At 41.1% G+C, this 26453-nt stretch overlaps 1 protein-coding gene across 2 annotated transcripts in view; it reads right to left on the bottom strand.

Moving 5' to 3' along the window:
• The window catches only part of THSD4 (thrombospondin type 1 domain containing 4), a 232051-nt gene that overhangs the window by 165435 nt on the left and 40163 nt on the right, over window positions 1–26453 (bottom strand). For both annotated transcript variants that reach the window (XM_063169561.1, XM_063169562.1), the window contains exon 5: window positions 18802–19213. In XM_063169561.1, the coding sequence (XP_063025631.1) occupies window positions 18802–19213 (412 nt within the window). The remainder of the gene's footprint in view (window positions 1–18801; window positions 19214–26453) is intronic.

Here is a 26453-nt window from a genome sequence, read left to right as displayed (position 1 = left end):
GACTTATTAAAAGTTCACCACAGCAGCTTATTCTCATCCTATACTTCACACCATATTTCCACTTTTCCTTTTGTATTTCTACAGGCTGCTTATTACAGTCACTGCATGACTTTGCATTTCAAGGCATGCCTTCAGATCCTGAGCTCCTGCAACTCAGGATTTGGTACAGGAGTTTTGCAAACAAAGAACTGCTTTTATACAAGCACATGTGCACACACATGTATTGAGGCAGGGCAGGTGTTACAGGGGGAAGTGGCATCCTCCCTTGGGTCACCTGCAATGCACACCTTTGGCAGAGCAGCCTTGCTTGCATGTGAAGTTGATTTCAAAAGCAAATACAAGTTAAATACTTAATGACTTTATTCTGCCTGAATCCTCACTGCAGTTACAGCAGAAGTTTACTCTGTGTGTGGGCACATACAAAGGGGAGAAAGGCTTCTACCAAATGCAAGGACTTAATTAGAACAATTTCTATGCCTGGACAAAATAGGCAAGATTTGGGCACAGATGCAATTTTTTGCATAGCCTTTAGATAATAAAAATTACTACTAAAAATACTATTCAAAACCAGTAGAATTCATTTTAGGTACTTAACTAGAACAGCAGAATATTTTTTCTAGATGACAGATGTCAATGGAAAGCTGGAGATAACATTATATGAAAACAGCATGGCTAAATAACTGTGTTTTCAAAGGGAACAGAAGAGAATCACAAGGAACAACTGTTGTTGCAACTGCAGAGAGTTCTCTTATGCCTGTATAGTAGGAAAGACTGGTTGTCTGCTGGGGAAGGCAGGCACATCAGAGGTCCCAGAGGAGTTCTTGCTTTGTATCCACCATCTCCCTCAGAAGATGCTTGTAACTGGATCACAGAGATGTCACAGTCAAGAGTTTTCGAGTGGGCTATAAACTGTACCAAAGACATGCCCAGGGGAAGGTTCATGGACTACTTTATCTTCTACTAAAATCATGCTAACAAATCTTCTAGAATAAACACAGTTTCTGGCCAAGCAGCCATCTGTGCCTCTTCGCCCACCCTTCTGAGATCTCCAAGTACAGGCAAATACTGCTTTTTTCAACAAACCCTCTAATAAAAATTAAAACCCCACAAAACACAAAAAAACCCAAAAACAAACAAACAAAAAGCCTTCCCTGAAAATAGGACTACGAACCACCACATTGAAAGGGTGGGACTAAAAGCCTTTCTAGTGCCAAATGCAGAAAGCAAAGCTATATTCCCACAGCTGAAGCACAGCTCCTTCTGTGTGTGGCACAGCAATGCAGAACACTTATTCAGCACAACCACCATCCCAGGCAAGGAAATGTATTTTTCAGGAAACAAATTATTGCACATATCCTAAAGGTGAAGGGACAGAACCTGAGCTGGCATACATTAAGGTCACTATACTAAATTACAGCAGAACAAACATCAGTTTGTACCAGCCAAGAAGGCAGCCTCAAGGGTTTCTTTCTGGAATGCTTTTCCCTTCTTTTTGGCACACGTTTTCTACCAGCCTATTGTGAAGTTTAGTTGCTTCTTGTTTTTCCTTTTCTGACCCTTGAGCTCATGCTCTCGTGTACCAGTATTTCTGGCTCATAAACCATTTCCTGTACACCCTGCTCATACCAACTGCAGGCAATGTATGAGTAAAAATATCAAAATATTCATTGGTGTTGCCAACAAATAGTGACACCATCCCTTCTAAGATCCTTTTCATGTAGCTACAATTTCTGTTTTTAAACTTATTGCCCACAAGACAGAGACCTCAATGCTTTAAAGGAGGGCCAAAGACAGACAAATACACTGAACTCTGTGTGGATCGAGCAAAAATCAGAAGAACAGGCTAACTCAGAACATCTCTGCTACTTTAGAAGCCTCAACTCAGTTGTCCTTCCTTCATTTCATTCATCAAGGTTTAATTGCAATATAAAATTTTGAGGAAAAATCTGAGCAATCTGATCTGTAAAACACTTTGTTTTGTCCTTGATACAGATCATATTCATTTATATCTTTAATGTCTTCTAAAATATTCTTTAGCTATGAAGTACAAGTAGGCAAAATTACTACAGTCCATGAATCACCAAGGCTTGAGAGTTATATTATACAGTATGTATATCCTAGTTAACATCTATGCACCATTTACTAGCTCCACCTAAATTGTTAATGCACAGCTGAATACAATGACAGTTTTATGCTGCCTACAGCTCAACCTCCCTGAAAATTAAATCCTTCAGCCTTTCTCAGAAGACCTTAGAGTGCCAGGCACTGTCTCTTGGCCTCTCTGGCTTTTTAGCACTTTTGTAGGCAGAAAACCACTAAAATAAAAGTATTATCCTGTACAATGAAAAGTGAAGCTTCAGTTTAGGGGCTCCCGTAGATCCTCATGTTTTATTTATTCCCTGAGAGCACAAGCTATTTTTACACTTCAATTTAATTACTATTTCTGTCATATCTAGACTAAAACTCCTAAAATACAGCAACAAGCATCTGTGATGAGAAGCTGGCAAGCCCAAAGGCAGCTCCTATTTCCAGTGTCTAACAGTTGTCCCTTGCAGGGTTCACCATGGGCTTCCCAGCGCCCACAGGAGAACTGGGGCAGCCAGGACACAGCCCTGGGGCTGCAGCACCACCCTGCAGCTCCCACAGGAGAACTGGGGCAGCCAGGACACAGCCCTGGGCTGCAGCACCACCCCACAGCTCTGCCAGCCAAGGGCAGTGTGCTGGAAGCAGCAGGCATGTTGGCATGGCTGCAGGTGAAGAATGTTCTCTGGCTAAGCCAGACTGCTAGGATTTAAACAGCCCAGATCTCTTTCCAAAATTTCCTAGAGACTTTCGGAATGAACTTTGCTGTAATATTTAACTTACTGTGTGATTCTCCCTCAGTTTCCCCTCAGTAACATCAAGGCATTAAAATCGTGATGCCTGGTGGAGACTTGAAAACAGTGTTTTGGTGAACAAAATGTTGATTTTGATACAGGGCTTTGTTAGTGACAGATCCGGAATTTCATTTTTTTCCCCTCAAAAACTTTGTCCTGTGATTACTGAGGGAGTTATTAAGGGAGTCCTTTTAAAACCAGATCTAGGGAGGCCAAAGCAGCAAAAAATATACTTTGCATCTACTAAGATGAATGTAAGATTCCTTTATGTAGAGGCAGATATAAATTATCTAGAAATACATACTCTCTGCTGGGAGAGGCTTTTTTCAGCTGCACACTATAAAATTAGATACAGTATTTAGAATGCATAATTTTGTATGTTTTTAGATGATCTTTCTCCTACCTAAAAACTATGCTGCTTGGACAACACAATGACGTAAATTTAGCAGGTGGGGCTGCACTCAGCAAAGTGCTTCAAAGTGCTGGATATTGGTATTTTCACACAGGGAAAGGTGTCTCAGAGCTGCTCCTGCTGCATTTGCACTCAGCTGTTTCTAGGAGGACACCTCAGCTTTTCTTGCTGTGCCTTCAGAGCGTGAGGAAATCCCCAGCAGCAGCAGCAGAGCACTGCCCTGACCAGGCAGCAGCACTCCAGGGTCAGTTTTAGAAGTGTCCCTTTGTCTTGCTGGACCTCAGACCGAACTTGAAATGCACTGCACCTGCTGTCGATAGAAACTTTGTACTTTGGAAACAGTGCCTTTATTTATGCCTCAGTTTCTTCTGAAATATGCAGGTATGGAAGTCTGAGGGACAGCAACACACAGTATTCTCTTTGTCATGTACCATTAGAGCTTTCTTAAAATGACCTGCTAGTACAGTTAAAACAAAGAAACCACCCTGCTAGCTGTTTAGCTTTTGGTTAACATTTGAAAAGCACACTTTTGAACAAATCCTTGACACTTGGTTTAATTTAAAAAGTGCTGGCAAAACACCAGAAAATTATCAGTCTGCCAGCTGTGGGCTCACATCTGCCATTAGCAAAGCTGTGTCAAAGCTGTGCTGAGATAACACTTCTGGAAATGTGTAAAGGGCTGATTTGGTCCTGAAACCACCTCTACAGGCAATTAAAACATTGACTAAGATTTTTGGCAATGCTTCATTCTTATGACCTACAGTAACTGGCAAATGCTTTTTCCAAGGCCCCATATCCCTTCTTGATCCTCCAGGTTCAGACATAATTCATAATTAATATTTTCTCTGTGCGCAAGACTACATGTTAATTTGAGTCCAAACAATCTAGTTGTACTCTTGTTTTCATTTCTGTAGTGGTTCTATAGAATCACATTCATCCTTTGGAATCCCAAAGGAAAAATAATTTAAATACTTGTTTCTGAAACAGTAATCTGAAAATTGTTCTTTCCTTTGCAGAGCTTACTCTTAAATGTATTGTGTCCTTCAATATGCATAGTCTATAAATTCCAATTCTTTACACAACAAACCACCACATCTGCAGTGAACTTTGAACTTCTGCTCTGAACTGCTGGTGTTTCTCCTGAAACCTACAGAAGTTCCAAGTCCATGAAAGAAAGTGGAGTGCATGGTCCTTCAAATGTTAATTTTCCAGCTAAGCTGTTTCTCTTTGATAGCCAAGAATTGTGCTTCCCACATAGGTAGTACCTCAAATCAAGGCAACCTAGTTTTGTTCAGCTGAACACACAATGAAAGAGAAAAAGGATCTATTTAAAATCCTGGAGACACCTATTTCCACAAAAGTTCTAATTTTATAAAATGGTAAGAGAACATAAAGACAACTGCCTGCCAACCAAGAAAAAAAATGTATATAAGGCATATTAAATGTGTCTAGATATCTGTGGCACAAAATACCAGACACAATTCAAAGGGAACTGATGCTCCTGAAAAACCAAAATGTGCAAGAAACTTTAAAATGCATGTGAAGAACAGCTCTACAGTAAAAACAGTGCTAGCCAGCTCTGGTTACAGTGCACAGCCACAGACAGTGCTCTGAAAATGTCTGGCCTGACATGCAATGAGAGTTTCCATCTGGGAATGCAGTGGTATCTGCACAAGTTTATGAGGAAGGAGCACCTGTACTGGCAGACTCTGCACTGCCTCAAGCCATGAATTTACACCTCGGTGTCTGCTGCAGTGCAGACAAGCAGAGTAATGACAGTCCCTGTAAACTCCAGTGTGCTGCACTGCCCACAGCCCCCAGGCCGTGCAGAACCCATGGAAGCCACAGGGCATTGCAGCCTTCCTGTTCCCCCTCACTCCTTTCAAGGGCTGGTAAAGACCTCAGTTAGGTGTGTGCACAACACAAAATCAATGTACTTCCACCCAGATCCCATGCAGGGAGCACAGAGCTGGTGTTTGCATCACGGAAGATGGGCCCTGGCAGAGCCATGGGGAGCCTGCCTGCCCCAGCCACCTGTGCCTGCCACTGCCGTGGGCCAGGGAGCTGCTGCCCTCTCAGCCTGCAATTCCAGAATGCTTTGTTCCATTAATATTTCAGCTCTGCAACACGAAGGCCCTCTGAATTTAACAAGAAAAGTCTTTGAAGTGCTCTCCAAACCTGATCTTTATTAGCTGCAATCTATCAGACACATAAGGCATTAATGCATAATGTGGCAAGTGCATCTATTACTGCTTTATATTTTTTCCATTCTGTAGCACTTTACATCTGAAAACGCAGTCTGTCTAATAATGAGGAAGAAAGCTCAACCAAACAGATGGAAAAAGAAGCATTTCTGCTTAACTTCACAGGTTTGTGGCTTTTTTTCTTTTTAAATTCTCACTGACAGATCCTTCTGATTAAACTGAAATAACTTATTTTATTTCAGATTTACAGCAACTTGTAAAAGATTCAAGTCCAGCTTTGGTTTTAAATAAAATCTTAGTCACTCATCCATCCCACACAAAGCATCTCCAATGACCTAATGTGCACAACTGGAAACGTTTGGAACTACTACCTTAGGAGGGGCTAATCAAGGAGCTATAATAGGAAAATTAACAGTACATTTCCTCAGCAATACCAAAAATGTGTCAAGAAAATACTCCAGCCATGTTTAATGCTGAAATTTTACAAATACTATTCCAAAAAAAACTAAGCAACCAACCAACCAAAAAATTCTGAGAAACAATAAATGGTTTCTATGAGATGGAAGTTGAGCAGTTAGGAAATGGAAGGCAAATGCTGGAAACAGACCATGCTGGAACAGAGCATTATCTGCTGTAAAGCAATACACAAGGACATCCTGAAAGTCAGGCCTATGGCAACTCACACCTGCACACTGAAGACTGTTGCTAGTCTTTTTTGATCCAGCAAAAGACCAGATGACTGGTCTTTTTAAAGTTGGAGTTTTTTTAAATATAGTTACTACTTTACAGTCCCAAATTTCTTTTAGCACCCAGGCTGCTGAGCTAAGAGCTACTTCAGTATGGAAATTGGAGTTTACACAGAATATTCCTTCCATGCTCCCAAGCAAGCATCAAAAGCTTGCCATTTGCAGCAGAAATCATAACTGCTTTGTACAGCTGCTGTTCCCACTCTCAGCAGGGCTATCACCTTTCTATATAAATATGTTGCATAAAAAAAAAAAAATCCCACATATACAAGAATCCCTCCAATCAAATACCTGTTTATAGAAACACTACACAGTGCTCAGGGTGCCTAAACTGCAAGCTATTGCCTCATTTAAGGGGAAATCAATGAAAAGCTACTTCCATTTCACACAGTTTTGTTCAAATGAAAAATGCCTTAACATGGAAGCTTTCAGCTTCATCATCTTGTATTGTCTCATCTGTCTACATTACTCAAATACACCTGCAAAATGGAACATGTTTTATTAGTCCTTCTCAGAACATGGGAGGTATATGTACTGAGAATAGTTGCTTTCATATCCTAGCAATAGCCTTCTTTACACTAGAAATATCAGCCCCTCCAAAACCCTCTCTGCAAGGCACCACCAATATCAGCTATCAAAGACCCTGAGACAAACTCATGCCTGATCCATCTTTAGTAAAGTTTACAGACTTTAAGCAAAGTTGATGTATCTAGTCCTCATGGTTTGTAGGAAATTATGCCACTGTGCTATGACATCTACTCTAGGGTTTCCAGCAGTATTTTATTACATTTTTATAGAGTATTGTTCTTGGAGCTGCCTGCTCTTTCTGGGGAGCAGTTTTTATGGGACTCTCATTCTACCAGCTTCAGCAGTGGGCAGGAGTAATCCTCCAGCAGTTTTCTCTATGAAAGCCCAATCAACTTCAATGGAAACTCAATTTCATGCATTCCACTTAGATGACTGCTCATTGTGTGGGAGGAGGCACCACCTGAATGGTTCCGGCAGGAGGACTAAAAGGTTAAGGAAGTTTCTGATTGGTATTACAACGATAATCTACTTTTTAATTAAAAATTCATACTGCAGCAGTAATCACAATATTTTTAGAGAATGAGCTCTAGTGTAAGTAACAGCCAGGCAACAGAAATGTCAGTGTGGTGCTACATGAGACAGAAACATACAGGCAAATGTACAGCTGTTACTACAACCAGGGGGAATTTGAAATAAGTCTGTTGGGACAATTTATTTTGTTCATTTTTGTTAGAAAAAAATAAAATCTAGGATGTGGAACAATTTATTTTCCACAAAAAGTGAACACCTTTAGAGCAATGTAAATGCAACTTAAAAACAACTTTGAGCTTGCAGGAACCCAGTCTAGAAACAGAAATTGCAGCATTATTCAGATTTTAGAGTTCATGTTTCCATCAAAAATGAGTTTCTGATAGAACACACATTTAAACTGTTTCTGTGATATATTCTTTCCTCCTAGGTCATATACTTCAAAGAAAAAGAAAAAAAGCACTTCAAACCAACTGGCAGATACATTTGTCTTATTTTAGAATGGTTTAATATAGCTGCAGCTGGTAGCACTGTCCATTTACTGATGAGTTTGTCCAACTTTAGCCCCTCAGACTAAAACTTTCCACTCCTGTTATCTGTTTTAGTCTTTCTTTTTTTGACTGAAGCATTTCATCCCAGAATGAGTCCAAAGGAAAACAAAAGGAAAAAGTGTCTTATTTTTTCCCATGCTGCCATATTTCTGACTTTTTTTTTCCTAATGTAACTGCCCATTCTATTTTAATGAGTGAAATTATGTCAGCCAGGAAAATGGGTTTTTTGTCAAGAATACACCCTCTGCTTTTTCTATGGAAATCCACTCAAGTATAGTCAGGCCACAAGAATTTTAAAAATAATGCTGATAATGTTCTTTGTACACTTCCAATCAAAACTTGTTAAAGTTTTGCATCTAACCTGGAGGAACAATCTGTTCACAAGTCTGCTCCATACCTGAGGCTCAAAGAGGCTGAGCAGCTTTCCAGCTGTTATTGGAAAGTGCTCCTGAGGTCTGTAATAGGGCAAGGACTGAAAATGAAAAATCTCTCTTCTGTCTTTAATAACCACTTGAGCCTGTACCTAAAATGCATGGAATACTTCGGAAAAACAGATAAATCTGGGGACTGACATTCAAGAAATGAGCAAGTCAGCTGAAGAAGGTACTGAGAAGAAGAAAGTGAAACTAGGAGAAACTGCAAAGAAGTGGGAAACTGAGTAGAAAGAGGAGAGACTGGAGGCAGAACAGATGGGGAGAAAAGATGAAAAATATGAGACAAGGTACTAAGGAAGCGAGAAGTGTGCCTGAGGAGAAAATACAGTGGGACAGCTCCAGGCAGAGGAAGGAGCAGAGATAGGCTGTCCCTGCAGAAAGGGCAGGAACACCTGTGGTCAGAAAGACCCAAGCACAGCCCAGGGAAGCATTTCACTGCCCTGTCAGGGCAAACTCCCTGTGCCAGTGCCTCACCTGCAGTGATCTCATGAGTTCTGAAGACTGATGCATCTCATTATGGCATTCTGCTTTTGAAGGCTTTTTTGGTTTGTTTAAACACTATAAAGTAAGTCACAGGGCCTTAAAAGAATGTTTAATCTCAAATTGGAAGAGGCTGTCCATGCAATTACTGTATCACTTGGCTCCTCCTGCCTGTGAGGTCCTGCTCTCAATTCCATGATTGCATACCATGTTCCCCATATGACCTCTGACTCATTCAGTGTGCAGAATGGACTCACTCTGGGGAATGTTTAGCTGGAAGGGTTATTTACATAATCTCTGTCCCATTCACTGTAAAACCTGGTAGGTATAAATGGGCATACAGAATAAGGAACATGAAGGACAGTCTGCAGTTTCTGGAACAGCTACTCTACCAGTTTTGAAGGGGAAAAAGTCACCTATGGTGCAATTACTTAATCCAATCCTTTTCAATTTGTGAACTATGTACTTTCTGGTTTGGGGTCTGACTGAAAACCTCTGGACCTGTTTTACAGATGAGCTGCCAAATCATAATTACAGTTTTGGCAATGCAAATTCTGCTTTGACTATTGCCAAGTGATAAATATGATACTGAACATGGGGAAAAAATTCAAACTACTTGACAAGCAGCACTAATTATGGAACACTTCTCTTAAACCTCATTCTTCCACAGGGCAGCTCCATTTCTTACAACATTTTAGGTCTTGCTGTCACACAGCAGCTTTGTGAATTTTAAAGCAAACACTGCAGTAATAGTATCAACAACTAGTCCTTAGAGAAACCTTTTTTCTCACCTTCTGCAAGGAGCATTTTTAAGGCAGGGAGCCAAAGGCTGAATAAAAAGAGAATAACATTGAGCAGTGTATCAGTCATAACTAAGCACTTGATCTATGCAGGGACCTTGGGGTAAAATTTACATTATCAAGTAATTAAATAGTTTTCTTAACACAAGAGTTACCAGACAATTGCTCACAAAACTCCAGTTCTGAAAGCTCTAAACTTCTGCAGGTTTGACTTTGTCCTTTTAATGGCATTTTGCTGCTCAAACTAAAACATGATGTCATCCAAAAAAAACCATCCTCAGAAAGTCACCCAAACTGAGGTCTCAAAAAAGCCATCAAGACCACCAGCATTCCTTGCTGTCTCTAACAAATGAAGATACAAAGATACAAAGTTCAGGAAAAGCAGTATGTGGGTTGGCTGGCAACTTGCTGAATGCTGCAGCCAAAGGCCAAAGCTGGTTCGCAGAATGTGGCAGGGGATGTTTCCCTGGCCTCTTCCCCCACAGACCACCCAGTGCCTCCAACACTGCTTGACAGGTATAAACCACACAGGATTGGTTTTTCCACCAATGTAAGTCAAGAGTTTGAAGATAAACAGCCTTACTAACTTATCACTAGAAAGAAGCTCTGTTTCACTAATTACATGTGTATGTCTCTACATGTGCAATGTGCTGCCTGTGTTACATCTGGACAGACACCACAACTGATGAAGCAGATGAGACAGAGCACACCAGACTGGTTTGGGTTTTGTTGTTATTTTTTAATCTCACCACAGTTTCAATTATTTCTGGGGTTTGCATTGTTCTGTAAGCACTTAGCTCTTAATGTATCATATGCAAAGGTTTGTTTACCTGCTCTGGGCACTGCAGGGCTTGCAGTGCCAGGTTTCCTTCAGAGCACTTCTGAGGGAGAGGCTTTGGACTTCATCCCTAGTCTGTGGTTAGGCAAAGCAACACATGCTTGCTAGACATAATTTGATGTTTGTATTTCCTAACTTTCTACACAATTTTTGGCAAGTTTCTCTTTCCATGCCCTGCTTAAAAATTCTAAAATTAGATACCAAAAAAAAATCCAAAACAAACACCAACCAAACAAAAAACCATACCAGAATAAAACAAAATAAAAAAATAACCAACATCCCCTCTTTCCCCAAAACCCACAAAACTAAAACTAAAAACTTGACAGCACCACTAACAGACAGTTTTTTCAGTACACATAGCTTAACTTTGGCATTTTCTCCTGCACTTCCTTCTTCCTCTACTCACCTTGGTCAGTAAAAGAGAGGACTGGGACTGTACTGGTGGTAGCTTCCTGCAAGTTCCTGTATTCATGTAATTTATGTTCTTTTCCTGCTGTCTGCCCTGAAAACATCTTAAACTTATGCACTGATATCAACAATAACTGAACTAATCTCTTAAAAATACCATGAAAAAGCTACTCCTTTCATGTGCCAAGCAGACACTGACATCTGACAGACCATGTTTTTATACCTGAAATTAATGGGAATAGTTAACAAATATTCATCAAAACAGCATTAACAAGTTTTTTGTAAATTAATCATGACATTTGCAGCCTCCTCTGCTTTGAAAACCTGGATACAATTAAACTGACATATGAATAAAAAGCACATTTCTTGTTCAAATTATGTGAGTGTTGAAAAATTCCACACCGGAATTTCAGACAAACACTTTTGTCAATATGAATTGACAAGAAGAAACAAAGACAAGCTGGAATGACTTCAAATCTCTCCCACAACACTTGCCTATATTGATAAATGACACTACTCAAATTTACAATGCACTGTTTAACAAAACTACAGATGTATCAGGAATGCAACCATCTGGTTACAACTCAGAAGTCCCAATTTTCATTGATGAGCTTCCTCTTTAAAACTTGGCACAGAAGTTACATCTGAATGATAACCAGGCAACCTAAATCACCCTGAGTCCTGTTCTACTGCAGAACAAAAACCCCTATTCCATTTCAACAGGCATTCCAATGAAGTTTCCAAATCACTCCACAGGATTTTAAGTGCTAATGCTGCTATTCATAACTGATGAAGTGATGGAATAACTGTGGATCTTTTTCCTCTTTCCTCTTCTCCAAGACAGATGTATTCCATTTATTCTAAGAATTAGCAAGGTAATTTCTCAGACAACTCCAACTGCTACATGAAACCTCCCATTCAAAGTTCACCAGGAAGTTAGGAAAGAAGAGCTTTAGGCAACTGATTTGTATTTTGATTTTGAGGCACTTAGATGAATTTTTCACATTTTTATGTCACACTGCCATTACACAAAAGTGAGTCTGAATCTTCAGCTCTTCACAGACACAAATTCACTCCACTTGAGGCAGACTTCTCCAGCTACATCATGCAACAGGCTCAGAGCTTCAAAATAAACCTCAAAGAAGAAGAAACAGGCAGCTCAATGCATCCTGCAGTACCATGAAATACTGAAGTACTACTGTTAACCATAGCCTCTGAACTACTCTTATGCATTAAAAATTAAGAAAATACATATTGGCAAGTTGACAGAGTCCATGGAAAATCCAGCTCCCTGAGCGTTCAAGCTAAACCCCAAACATATCAATGACAATGAATGCTTGAACTGGCTAACTCTAACACATTTAGTGGATTTTTTATCACTGATACATAATCTCAACCTTTGCTTTCCAGTGGAATATTTCTGTTTTATGGTCTTAAGGTGTTTATTCTATTCTAAGCTCAACTGTATTTTATTTATATCTCACTGCCCTTGAATAAAGTCAAAGATCTCATCCATAAGAATGTTACAGATCCCACTGGTCACTCCTCCCTGACCTGGAGAATACAGGACCTGGCTATAGCCATGTATACATTACCAAATTTTAACCTGCACTTTCCTTTTGGTCTGTGCTTTTATAGCTCTTGTCACAACATGGCATGACTCCTGGACTCCTAGATGTTTGAAGTGGCTTAGATTTATTGATCAAACCAAGTAATTCAATTTTCAATTAAAACCAACAAGCCTCTAGACATCAAGGTTTTCTGAATTGTGTGATTTTGGACTTACTATGAATATTTTACTACATTAGTGAGTAATTAACCTAGTAATAATGAGTTTATGTAAAACAGCCAACTTTGTATTACTGCCACAAGTACAGAGCACACTTGCACAATAAAACCCTTGGAGAGAGCTTTAAAAGTTACTCTGACATACTTTTCCTGATGACTTATGGCAAACAGTTTCCCATAATTATTTAAGCTCTAATAAGAATGTCATCATACAAAATACTTTCTAATGCAGGGTTCTCAGCTGTTGAAGGGGATGTCACATAACCACAGTGCAGAGATACAGATGGAACAAGTGTGGTCCAAGAGCTCCATCAAAGATGTTTCTCTGTGACTTTTGTACACAAATGACAACTGATCAAACTACATGAGACCCTTTACAAGCAATATCTCTGTGCCAGCCTCTGGTAAGTTCAGCCTGTACTGGTGACAAATCATTCTGAATTAATATTTACACACTTCTGCTGCAAATAGCAAAACATTCAAAAGGAAGGACAGTATAGCCCAAAGTAATACAAGCTTTCAATAAGTTTCCTATACACCCACAGAATGTCAGACTGCCAAACCTACACACAATCCCACAGTGTTTGCATGGAAAATTCCTCACATAAAGTCAAGTTTCAATTTCCTCAGGAAAAGATATGTCATCTTAACCCCACTTTGCCACTTATGTCAAACACCTACTCTATACAAATCTCAAAAGGAGAATAAATAAACCCTACAGTAACTCCTTGGGAATAACAAGGGGCTTTTCAGTCTAAAAAAAAAAAAGTTCACCCAAGAAATACATAGGCTTTTGTTAGTCTTCACCTCAATGTGTGAGCATCCCAACTACATTAAAGAGTGCACACCTGCAGCACCCCATATCAATTCTGAAAAGACTTGTCTGGGAATTATGTTTTCTGTTCCATACAAAATTAAACATTTCCATTTCGACCTTAGCTAAAACTTGAAGCACTGGAAATGTTTCAGTTTCTATAGAGTGGAAAATTTTCAAAACTGCTTGGGCAGAACACCAGTGAGCTGGTGGATGGCCCAAGACCCCAGGTGCCAGGGGACCCTGCCAATGCCTACCTATATCCTTAGGTGACAGAAAAGCACATCACTGTTTAATGGACTCAACACATTCCTGCAGAACATTGTAATTCTATTTAATTAGAGTTCTGCATCCAAAAAAAGCTTTTCACTGGCACAGCTGTAACTCAGCATCATTATCATCAGTAAGACTCTTCGGAAAATCAAATATTTTAATTTGTCCCATCTTGATAGAGCTGAGGATTGATCCTGAGTCTTTTACCTCACCTCATCTCTGCTACTGTAAAACCTCTTTCCATTTCCAAAATTGTCCTTTCAGGTATTTCCTATTCCCTGCTCAGGTGCCATTCTCAAAAGCTCTGCATGCAGGAGCACAGATCCAGCAGAAGACTCTTACTCAGAACCAAAAGCCAGCTTTTCCATAGCTTTGCTACCACATTAATAGCAGGCACAGCTGGAGAGGCAGGCCAAGAAAGTAAAGGCAGTCATTGTCTTCTGGTCCTATCTAGACACTTCTCCACAACACAACTGGCTTCTTGCTAAACACCAGTCACATCAAATACTGAGAAAAACAGCACAGTGTAACAGGAGGCATGACAGTAATGCACATGAACCAGTGGCAATCTAGCAACTGGGAATGGAACTGGACCCGGTCAGCAAAACTTCATCCATAAATATTTCACCGAGCCCTCAGGAGTTACTCTTTCATACATTTTACCTTGACTGTTCCAAAGTCCTATATGAATTTGGCCAAAAAGTCACACCTCAAGCCATAGCTAATGAAAATTCAGATTTTACATCTATTTAGTATCACTCTTCATGCAGAAACCGTGGGAGAACAGATTGTGCAAGAACAGGAATGGGGCTGTGGCTGATCCCTGATGGGGTGCAGCTGTGTAAGGCAGGTGAACAGATTTGAAGAAGAAGAAGCCTGGAATGCTGATGTGTATTCACCAACAACAAAAGAGTAACAGGGCACACAGGTGTTATGCATGTGAGAAAAAAGATATAACAAGTGGTACTGGGAAACAATAAAGGGCATCAGTTGTGTGCCCACTGTTATGAACCTCCCTTAAGCAGTCTGGAATATCCAGAAGCCTGAAAGCCTCCTTGTGTACCCTGTCCAGGAGAGCTGCAGCCTGGAGTTGGTTTACAAATATATTCTCACGTTCAGGCACTCCTGAAGAGCTAGTGCCTTGGCAATGCTCAAGACAATTAATTACAGAAAGTGCTCAGTAAACAAATGTTCCATTTGAGTTGCTTCCTTTGTTCTGGTGATAAACCACACAAAGAAGGTTGAATTCAAATTATACTTCAACCACACATACATATAATTCCTTCTCCTTTAATGCAGACAGAATTAAGGGAGATTTACTCACCACTTCCCTATTTCTGAAGGAATTGAGACCACATTGGAAGAATCCTATTATATTGCAGGTAGCTTATGGTTTCAGTTAGATCAGCCAGAGCTGTTTGTGAGGTAAGGAGAGATGTTTGCTGCCTATTTCCTGCCAAAGAGGGTGACAGGCAGCTGTGTGTTCTGAGGTGAGCTTGCATGCAAGGTGCTGAACAGGGGAAGCCACTTATATAATAAGAAAATAGGTTTAACGACCTGCAGGAACACTTGAACAAATACAGCACTTCCCAGGCTCTCCCTAACCAAACCTCACGAGTTTACCTTTAATGAATCAATCTGTCAGTCATGTGAAATGAGTTCAGCTATCAATGAAAAAACACTAAATGTACAATAATGAGGAAATGACCTAATGGACCAAAGCAGATTAACTTAATTTGTTATTAATTAGTTGCCCTCAGGAGAAACTGTAGAGGGAGTGGCCAAGCACCAGGATAAGGGTTAACAGAATACTTCAAATAAGTGAGATTTTCAGTTTTGCTATGCTCCAGGAAGAATCAAAGAAAAGAAAGAAATAAAAATATACTGTTCTCTGCTTGCTGGCAAGACCAGTGGTACATGTCGCTGCGGATAAATTAAATTAAAGCCCGCGTGCAGAAGCATTTAATCAGGAAGAACAAGCAAACAAAGTGAAACACTATCAGCCTTGTTTGGTTCTCATCCTGGCCTTACACTAAAACCGTTCTTAGCAACTTCTTTTTTATAATTACATTAATTACCACATTCTGGGGAGCAAAATAACCCTGAATAGCAATTACAGCCTCTCCAAGGCTAATAGAAACACTACTAAATAAAGAATATAATTATGTAGAGTTCCATGCCTAGGAGAAACTACTTCAGCTACAATTTCTCTTTGCTATTAAGTCTCCTGTATTACAGATTTCTTTATAATTGTATTTATACAAGCAACAACAGCAAAGAGGCAGCAGCAGTGTGCTCATCTATGTTTCCTCTTCATCTGTTGAATTCTTCTGTTTAAATAGCAGATTCTAAAACTAACATGAAAATATTTTCACTCCTGTTCTCTTCCATCAAAAGAAATCTGCCAATGGCCAAAGCACTCACCATGCTGACCTGTCCAACCACTGTCCAATTCACAAGCTCACTGCCCTCTACTCTGCCGCCCTTTTGCCATTCTCAGCAAACGCTTTCCACAAACCTTCCTTCTCCATACCTTAGCAATCTCAGATTGCTTCTTTCTTCCACCTCATTTCTGACTTCCTCATCTCTTACCCCTTGCCCTCTTAAAAGACCTTTTCCTGGAAACAATTTTGTCACATTAAGTCAGGCAGAATACTGTCCAACTTTGTGCACTGATGTGTGAGGGATGAAATAAAGACTGGGACATTTCTGTATCGCTTGGACACAGTGAACAAATTTAGCTCAGAAAACTTTCCAAATTAATGCCCATGCACTAAGGTCATTTCCCATTTCCTTCAAAAAACAGAAAGTGTTTTTCAAAAGAGGAATTTGTCCCAGAGACTATTCTCAGAGGCTCAAATTAGCCATTCATGTTTTCCATTCCAGACAAATACACTAAAGCTTTCTTGACATTAGGTCCTTTCAATCAACTGCTCCAGTCTCAATCAATGGACTCTATTCAGAAATAAAGCAAGAGTCATAACTAAAAGCAAAAAGAATCTCATCTGATTTGTTTAGGTTGTGTTTTTGTTATCCTGTGTTCCATTGTTGCATATTCCACTATGCAGGTACCACTGAACAAATCAGGATTTCTAGAAGGCAGAAGAATCAGATGTTCACCCATCCAAAAAAATATGGCCTGTCATGTCAGCTTATCCAGATCTCCTGACTATTCTGCTTCTAATATCCAAACACAGACTTCTGCATCATTGCAACACTAAGTTAGATTAGAAGGACAAATAAGAAAAAGGTATTAGGAAGACATACTTTGGGAAACACTAAAAGGGCCCAGCAGAAACTGGAAATTTTAGCAGGATGGAAACCACTAATGGGGACAAAGAACAAAACCTCACTTGCCTCCCATGTACAATGGGAGACTGCCTGGAGCATGGAGCTACACCCAGAAAAACATTCTGAACCAAATAGTAACAGATTAAGTTTTATTTAAAAATTAACACAGAACAGATTTTCACTCCAATAAATTAGGAAGTTAAAATCAAAGCATGTAGAACTGAATGCTGGTAAAAGTATAATCTGAAACAGAATGCACAGAGCACCACAAAAGTACTGGAGTGGTCCAAGCTACTGGGAGCTGTCTCTAAATGCTGTTTAGTGGTGACAGTGGTGGTTCCACCCAGGTCGGGTGACAGGTACCCACTAAAGCCACTCTGTCATTCCCCAACTGAACAGGGAATGGAAAATATAACAAAGGGTTAATGGGTTGAGATAAGGATCTGGAGAGATTACACACCCATTACTGTCATGGGCAGAACAAACCTGACTTGGGGAAATTGACTGAATTTGAATTAACAATCAAAATCAGACTTTTAATGAAGTAAAACAAGTCTTAAAAACACCTTCCCCCTAGCCCTCCCTTCTTCCCAGCTCTACCTCTTTGCCTCAGTGGTGTAGGGAGACAAAATGGGGGTGATAGTTCAGCACAGGGGTTATGGTCACTTCAGCACAGGTTGTTTCTGCTGCTGCTCAAAGATAAGAGTCCTTCCCCTGCTGCAGCACAGGGTCCATCCCATGAGACACAGTTCTCCACAAACTCCTTCAATGTGAGCACACCAAAGGCTACAGTTCTTCATTCACTGCTCCTCTGTGGGTCCCCACAGGGTCACAATTCCTGCCACCAAACCTGCTCCAGTGTGGGCCCCTCTCTGTCCGTGGAGCTGCAGGTTCCTGGCAGGACCTGCTCCAGCAGGGCTATCCCATGGTGTGACAGCCTCCTCAGGGCACCACCTGCTCCTGTGCCCTCCATGGGCTGCCCCACAGGCTGCAGGGGAATCTCAGCTCCAAGGCCTGGAGCACCTCCTGCCCCCCTCCTTGCCCACTGACCTTGGCCTCTGCAGGGCTGTTCCTCTCACACATTCTCACTCTGCTCTCCTGTGGCTACCTCACACCTGCACAACAGCTTTTTCCCTTCAGAACACAGGATCACAGGGATGGTACTGCCATCCCTGATGGGCTTGGCCTTGGCCAGCAGTGGCTCCATCCTGGAGCTGGCTGGCATTGGATTCCCTGCTGGACATGGGGGAAGCTTCTGGCAGCTTCTCTGCCACACCTGCACTCCCTGCACCCCTCCCCTCTATCAAAACCTGGCCATGCAAACCCAACACACTCCACTCCTCACCACTATGAATCACACACTTAAGAATTACCATTAAAATCCACATTCATCACACAGAAAACAAAATAACATCACAACACTGAATGAAAGTGGAAAATTTACACTAAATTCATTCCCTTGTCCCTCCACCACAATTACAACTAGAATTTCTCACCATTATTGTATTCTCTGACATTGTTCAGACCATGTTTGTCCCTCTCTCAATTATTATACTTATCTCAAATTCCTTCATGCTCCTGGGTTTCATCAAATTAGAACTGTACATATCAGTAGATGAAGTGACTGATTAAAGCCCTTGAAGGTACAGTATTAGGTAGCTGTAATATTACAGATCTATTTTCAGTATTCCCTGAAATAAGTTCACAAAAATAATCATTAAATAAATTTTTTAAAAAATTCAACCTAACTCAATGATTAGGTGAACATTTTGCATACTAGGGAAAACCACCAGCTGTCAAACACACAAAACACAGGAAAAGCAGACTTACATTTGTGTTGCAGAGTTTGTACTGCTTGTAGGCACCAATGCAGACGATGGCTGCAGCCCTCTGGGGCTGGGGCTGGCCCTGCAGGGCCTGAGGGCTGGAGTCACCGCCGTGGAACAGGCTCTGAGACACAGGGAACGAAGGGGACTGATAGACCGAGGGCCCCAGGACTTGGTGTCCTGCCTGAGGCCCCCCTGGCTCCTGGTAGAGGCTGCCATGCTGCAGGGAGGGAGCAGCAGCCTGGCTGTAGGGGCTCAGCAGGCTCGGGCTCTGCTGGAACAGGTGGCTCCTGGACGATTGGCGCTGCCGCCGCAGCTTCTGGGGCTGCTGGCCAGTGTCAGTTTGTAAAGGTAAAATGTATGGCACCTTCCCATAGCCATACTTCCCTGGACCAATGGGATTTCTGTTTCTGCTTCTAAAAACAGAGAGAGACAGAGAGAGAAAACAGTTACTGACTCCATAAGCAAAGGAGCAGTTAGATATTTACAGAACTTATCATAAATATGACTAAGATGTAGACTAGCTTGATCTATTAGGAATCTCAGAAGGCCTTGATCCTAACACTGCAGTCTGACAAGTAAGCTGGCAAAAACCAGTTCAGAGTAATGAGTGAATGCAACTATTCTGGGTGACACTTGCAGCTCAGGAAGGGAGACACCATTAAAGAAAAAGAATTTGCTTTCTGTACATAAAATACATTTATGTTTTTAATGTATATGCAAAACTGACTTGAACTCCAGTGAAAGCCAGAGATTATAAATTGACATAACTATTTTCTAGAAACAGAAGTGCTGCAGATGTCAGGCAGCCACCAGATCAAAGGGACCTTTCTTTGGGTTTGTTTTTATTTGGGTTTGTTTTCTTCCCAAGTCTTATTTCTCCCAGGACTCTTGCTAGCTGGGAACCCTGAAAGTCATTTACCTCCCATCCCAGCCTTATGGCCACGTGGGGCTTTTAATCAATCTTCCTGGCTCAAGATGTGTGAACCAGAGTGCTGATTTGCCCTGGCAGATAAGCAACCAAGACTCTTGAAGTGTTTATCCCTGTTAATCTGCTCTGTGACCATGACAGTCATTGTTGAGCAAAGCTTTTGGTAGTTACAGCACAGAGAGCAGTATAATGGGTTTTGGTATTAAGGGAGGGAAAGAAAAGCTTCCCATAACTATACAGGAGAGGAAAGAAACAGAACCCCTAAGCCTTGTCCTACTTAGCCAGACCTAAACAAGAGTGAGATTACACAAAATTAGTTTTTCTGTTGCTCCCTAGGCTAGAAGAAGAGCAAGACAGAGTAAGAGGAAAGAAAGTACTCAACAATACTTGCAGCCAACTAGGACAAAAAGGGGGAAAAATGCCACCAAGAATGGAGTTACGATCTAAAGGTAAATTACTGCTAACAGAAAAATATTTGTAGAAAAGCATTACATAATTCATGTCAGCCCACAGTCAGCAGCCATCTCTAATCTCCTGTGTTCATCTCCAGCAGAGGCAGAACAGCTGTTTAATGCAGGCCTGAATCTCCTTTCTTTGGGCATAATTCTCATATACACATACACCTCTTTGATTGCTCAGACAAATCTCTTTAGCACTTTGATAACAAAAATGATGGGTCCCTTTAAACTTAAGCCAACCTAAATATATTCTTTATTTCAAATAATACATTTGCCCAGACAAGTAAGAAAATCAGGTTTTGTGCTGTTAATGTAAGAGTTGTAGCAAACATCATGATGATGATGATGTAGCATTTTTACTGTTGTAACTTCTAACAACTTCTCTTATGCTGAGAATATGTCAGCTGTGAATAATACAAACTGGCCCCTCTTAGCACATTTGCAGTGTCAAAAAGGAATCTGGTTGCCATAGCTTTTTCTAATTTTAGCCATAAGCAAACGTGTGCCTTGGCAAATCAGTGCATTATCACTGCCTCACAGCCTTCATGCTAAGAACAGTGCTTTGAACCTCAAGTGGTCTTCAAGACTGAAGCACTTTCAGAGCCGGTGGGCTGGTTATTTATACTGAATAGAAACCCTCTTTGAACTAAGGATACACAGTGTCTTTAAAATACACAGGTAAGATTGCAAATTTCCTGGGCCTCCACCTCTTCTCTTAAGTGCTCTTTACACAGCCTTTCTCCAACATACCTTTTTCATTTTTTCCCTTTTTCCATCACTTCCTCTCTCCTTACATTTCTCCCACTGCCTCTAAATGAAAGTTCCCTGGCTTACTTCCAGCTGAAGCACAACTCGTTTTCTTTCTCTTCTGATGTCAGGCAGAATAAAGAATGTATTTCCATGAGCTTTTCAGCATTTCATTTATCTTATCTCCTAGTATCAAAGTACTTCTCTTGTAAATGAAAAACTGCAAGGGTGAACATTAGCAAAACCACTCATTTATGACAACAAGGAAGACTTGTTGTACAACTGCTGGAAAGTTTCCTTAGAATGAACCCAAAGAAGCTTCTGATTGATCCCATTTTCAATTCACAACCTTTCACTGCTTCTGAAGAAATAATGTAATGTTTTGGAAAGGTAACAACCTTCAGCCTCCAGTTTCACCAGGGAGAAGCAGAAAAAAAACTGCATAGGAATTACAGATTTTTCCCCCCTAGATTTTCTGTTGTCTATTGGCAGAAATAATTCCACAAGCAGAGGGCAGATGGTTTTCTTCCCTGTATTCTCAGTCACAGCAATCACACTAATGAAAGACAACAGAATCTCACCACAGATTCTCAGAGATAGTAAAAAGAACACCTAGACCTTTTTTTTAATTGTGTGTAGAGTTTGGTCAAGTTTGAAGCTTTTTTCAAAATCTTCAAAGGCTTCCTTTACCAGGAGTCCTGTCCTGGAATGAACAATAAAGTCCTCTAACATGCTAAGGAAACCCCTGTCCTCAGTGAGCCTGGTCCAGCTGCATTTCTGGGTGCCCAGGGCTTGGCATTCTCCAGGTTCTTGCAGGTTCTCCTCACTGGGAATCCAGCAGCTGCCCACAATCCATTCTCTGAAGTGTTGCTGGCTGTGCTTGTGCCCTATCAGCACAGCAACAGCCCAGAGCCAGCACCTACTGAAGCTGAACTTAACACTGATCTATCAGCAGAAACACAGGTTTCGTGTGCAAGGTGAAAGTGGAAGAAAAGAGAGAAAACAGGTTACAAATGTTATTTATGCTTTATTTCCCAAAAAATAGCCCACATTATTTATCACTGCAAAAGTCCTTTAAACTATACTGATTTGTGCTTTGATGTTGCTGTTCTTAATTTCCACTTCAAAAAATGCTCCAAAACAGCAGTTCTTTGATTTTGGCTAGAAAATTACTTCTAAAGGAGCTGAGTCCCCTTAGATACCTATCAAAGCTTTTTGGTTTAAATTTAAGCCTTTCTACTCATCATGGTTTTAACAGAACTGCTTTTTAGTGGGCAAAATTGTCTGTAACTGAATCAATTACATAAATTAATTTAATTAAATCTGCTTCTGTGGAGAAGTATGCCAATATTTAGCCTAATACTTGAGATCATAGCAAAATACCTGTTTTGCAGCACTACATTACTGTCATTAATTGACAGGTTTCAAAGGACACTACCCATCTACTCACAGTTTGAGTATTTAGTACAGAGTTGCCTTGATTCTTTTTCTGAAGAACTGAAAGTGACTTTTTAGCTATTCCTGTCAGCAATGAAGCTATTGAAATATTATTCAAATATTAAAATGTAATTAAGGAAAGAAAAAAAAAAAAAGGGAGATGGAAAAGTCCTTGGAGACACAAAATGTCAAATTGGAAAAAACCTGGTCCTAATTCTGTAAGTTTCTGTTAACAGGATCACTCTGGGCATATATTTTTAATGTACTTTTTTATTACTAGATAATGTTCTTAAAATAATTTCAGACATGCACATTTAATCCATGGCATTTCCTCCATAATTCAAAACTGTGACTAGCCTACAATTGTCCAAGTCAATCATTTACTTTCCTGCCCTCCTACTGCTTTTAATTTTCTTTCATGCTTTATATATTATTAGGCACACAGTTAACAAGATGTACTTTAAAAAGATTCCACCATAAATTTTTTCCCCCTTAAGTCACAAAATAAACTGTCTTATACTGTTCATAACTGTTAGTGAGTTTATACCTCACAGTGTTTAGCAGATTCTTTGACAGGAATCATTTTTAACAAAATGACTGATCTACTGGATCTGGGAACAGGTTTCCATCTACTCAGGAAGGAGAGCTCCCAGCAGTCAGGCTGATTCCCATCAAAAGCCACCCTGCACTGCCACTCCCACGGCAGCACAGCCTGGGCTGCTCTGCATTCCACCTACTCACTTTGCACCAGCTCCAAATCAGTCTGGAGAAAATCACTTAAACATGAATGAACGAGAGAAGGGAGCCCTTTGACTGTTTCATGTCACAAAATGCATGCCTGTCTGCTCACCGATCTAGAAACTGGTCTTACAGCAGTGAGATGAGATCTCTGAAATGTTTGGTCTCAAGAGCTCAGGCAGCCCTCTCAGAGAGCAATCACTGAAAAGTGGGGCCAACAGCACCAACCTGTGCCCCTCTCCAGCACATTGTTCCCTTCACCAGCTCCAAGCTGTGCCACTCTCCAGCACACTGCCCCCTTCCCTGTGCCACTCTCCAGCACATTGCCCCCTTCCCTGTGCCACTCTCCAGCACACTGCCCCCTTCCCTGTGCCACACTCAGCACATTGCCCCCTTCCCTGTGCCACACTCAGCACATTGCTCCCTTCCCTGTGCCACTCTCCAGCACACTGCCCCCTTCCCTGTGCCACTCTCCAGCACACTGCCCCCTTCCCTGTGCCACTCTCCAGCACACTGCCCCCTTCCCTGTGCCACTCTCCAGCACACTGCCCCCTTCCCTGTGCCACTCTCCAGCACGTTGCTCCCTTCCCTGTGCCACACTCAGCACATTGCCCCCTTCCCTGTGCCACTCTCCAGCACACTGCCCCCTTCCCTGTGCCACTCTCCAGCACACTGCCCCCTTCCCTGTGCCACTCTCCAGCACACTGCCCCCTTCCCTGTGCCACTCTCCAGCACATTGCCCCCTTCCCTGTGCCACTCTCCAGCACATTGCTCCCTTCACCATCACACTGCAGGGCAGCTCAACAGGGCAGGCTGTTACTGCATCTCACTATTGGCATTTTCATGAACTCACTGCCTTTTTTACATTCATGGTAACTTTGGTAACCACACCATGATTTGTGGATATGCACTGTTTCCCATGTATCACACATACATAAGAGTATCAAAATCATTGTGAGCTTATTTGTCCTAAAAAATTCAACTGCTAGAATTCACAGAATACCAACAATGTCTAAAAAGTGTTTCTTCTGAAGAAGAATGGATTATACCACATTACACCACAAAAACTCTCATTTCTATATCATATTAGGGGGAGAAGATATTTACATTTTTCTGAGACATTAAAATTAAACAATAAGGTCACTAAATAAACTGTCTCTTGGGAACAGGTTTAATTAATGGGATGTGGACTATCTTAAATGAAGTTTTCCATCCTCAGAGATCAGCACTGATACCCCAGTTCAGCACAGCTGCAATATGCCCAGTACAATAACTTAGTATGTTTGCTTTTACTGATCTCTCAGCAAGTGCTGTATAACCTCATTTATGTGACTTTCAACACTAAGATAGGATTTCAAAATTCAAACCCAAATACTTCAATCCTCTTTTTCAATAATACCTCTGATCCCAGGCAATTCTTAGCCTCTTCTTTAAGATTTGATTGAATAATGCAACCATGCAGTTGGCAGGCAAACCAGCAGAAATTCAATGCAAGTACCCTCATAACTCTGCTGAGATGCCTTCCCTCCTTATGGGAAGTTTCTAGCCCTCACTGATGGGGCAGTAATTCAGTGGTACCTGACTAAAGAGCAGCAGGGTTCTCACTTCCCCTCCCTCAGTGAGCCCAGCTCAGAAAGGGATGAAATGTTCAGTATAAAGAATAAGCTTGCTTAGGTGGTTTGCAATTATTGTACTGTCTTAGGGGGTTATTTCTGGTAATCCCACTCAAAGCATGCTTGCAGCAGCATAATGAGAACTGATATTGATTTGGTAATGAGACCTAGAGCATGTCATGGGGATTAATACCCTGATGAGAGGTGTGAGGCCTGAGCCATCCCAACTAGCTCCTCATTTTGGGAAGAAACACCTCATTTAAGCATTACTGCCACTAGATCCGGCCGGAATTTTATTCAGAAGGAAAAGAAACATCTTCCTCACATGGCTTCAAATCCCCCCAGGTGCTACCAACACGAATTGTTTGATTACCACTCCTGCTCTTAGATCTTTCTGGAAAATTTATCCTTACAAAGGGATCCAATCCTTCTCTCTCTATCTTCTTTCTGTACACACACCAACCCACAGTAAGCTTTTAGAACCATGGTGGGCTTGGGGTAAAATCCATCACATTTTCATTCCATGAGAGAACTAATGAAAGGAGGGGTGGCCAAGTACTTGAGCTGGGTTTCATTCCAGATACTAAAAAAGGCAAACACTAGTGCCAATAAATATAAAGCCTCACAACTTGAGAAAATAAAACCTTCTTGAACCTGAAGGTCCAGCAATCACACATTTTTCGACCTCTAGGAACTAGAACTGAATAGAACAGGTCACAGAAATTGCATCACAACACTGTGGCTACTGGTTAAGGAAATAACAACAGAATTGTCCTTTGAAAAGCTGACTGTAGACCTGCCAACACAGTGACCTACATATGCCTGATCAGAGCATCTGTGAGAGGGGGCAAAAAAAATACTTTCAGAAAGGAAATTCTGGTTTGACATTAAATGATGCACTCAGTTCCTTTCCACTGCTGAAAGGCCCAGAAATGCAGAGTGACCCTACACAGGGTACAGAGCAGCACAGCAGACTTGCACGTCAGCTGCTGGCAGCACAGTAAAGGCCCAGAGCTACAGCCATGTGAGAAGTCAATGATTTCTGGATTATTTCCTCAGTGCAAATTTTTCCTCTCACTCTTCTTCCAAAGACACAAGAAATGCTTAAGGGAAGCCCTTTCCTTATTAACATGCTTCTTTAACTTGCACTATTTATGCCATAATGCTTTAGTTATTTCATTATTCTGGTGATAATTCTGTTTTTTTTCTTTCTGCTCCTATGACCCCAGATAAAAGGACATATCATGCTCACACAAGAGGACACTGAGGTTTCCTGCTCTGCCACCAAAGCCTAAGTGAAGCAAAAGTGAAGGTGACAGCTGGAAACATCCTACACTCAACACATTGGTGAGGAATTGTGGTTCTGTCTTCTACATCCCCAAAATAGAGAATTGGAAATGCAACATTTAAGAAGTACTAAAACCTAGTCCATGAATACTTCCTTTCAACATGTGTTTTCTCTCTTAAAGCATCTTATCTTTCTGCATGCCCTTATTACTTTTCTGTATGTGCCTCTCAATAAAGATGTTTAAATGCTTTAATATTTTTCCCTATCTCCTCTTTCTGGTTTGTCCTTGGTGTGTGTGCTTCATGCACTTGAGCTAGGTGAAAAATAACAAACCAAGTCTGTGCCACAGGGAACTCAGCTCTTCAAAGCTGGGGAGGGCTCCCTGCCTCTGCCAGTGGACAACCAGTGATTGTAATTAACACACTTCAATTTCAGTAGTTTTCA

Source organism: Melospiza melodia, chromosome 15, assembly GCF_035770615.1.
Source record: "Melospiza melodia melodia isolate bMelMel2 chromosome 15, bMelMel2.pri, whole genome shotgun sequence".
In the NCBI taxonomy this organism is placed as follows: domain Eukaryota; kingdom Metazoa; phylum Chordata; class Aves; order Passeriformes; family Passerellidae; genus Melospiza; species Melospiza melodia.
The sequence above is the reverse complement of the archived record's forward strand: the minus strand, read 5'-3'. Positions and strand labels throughout refer to the sequence as shown.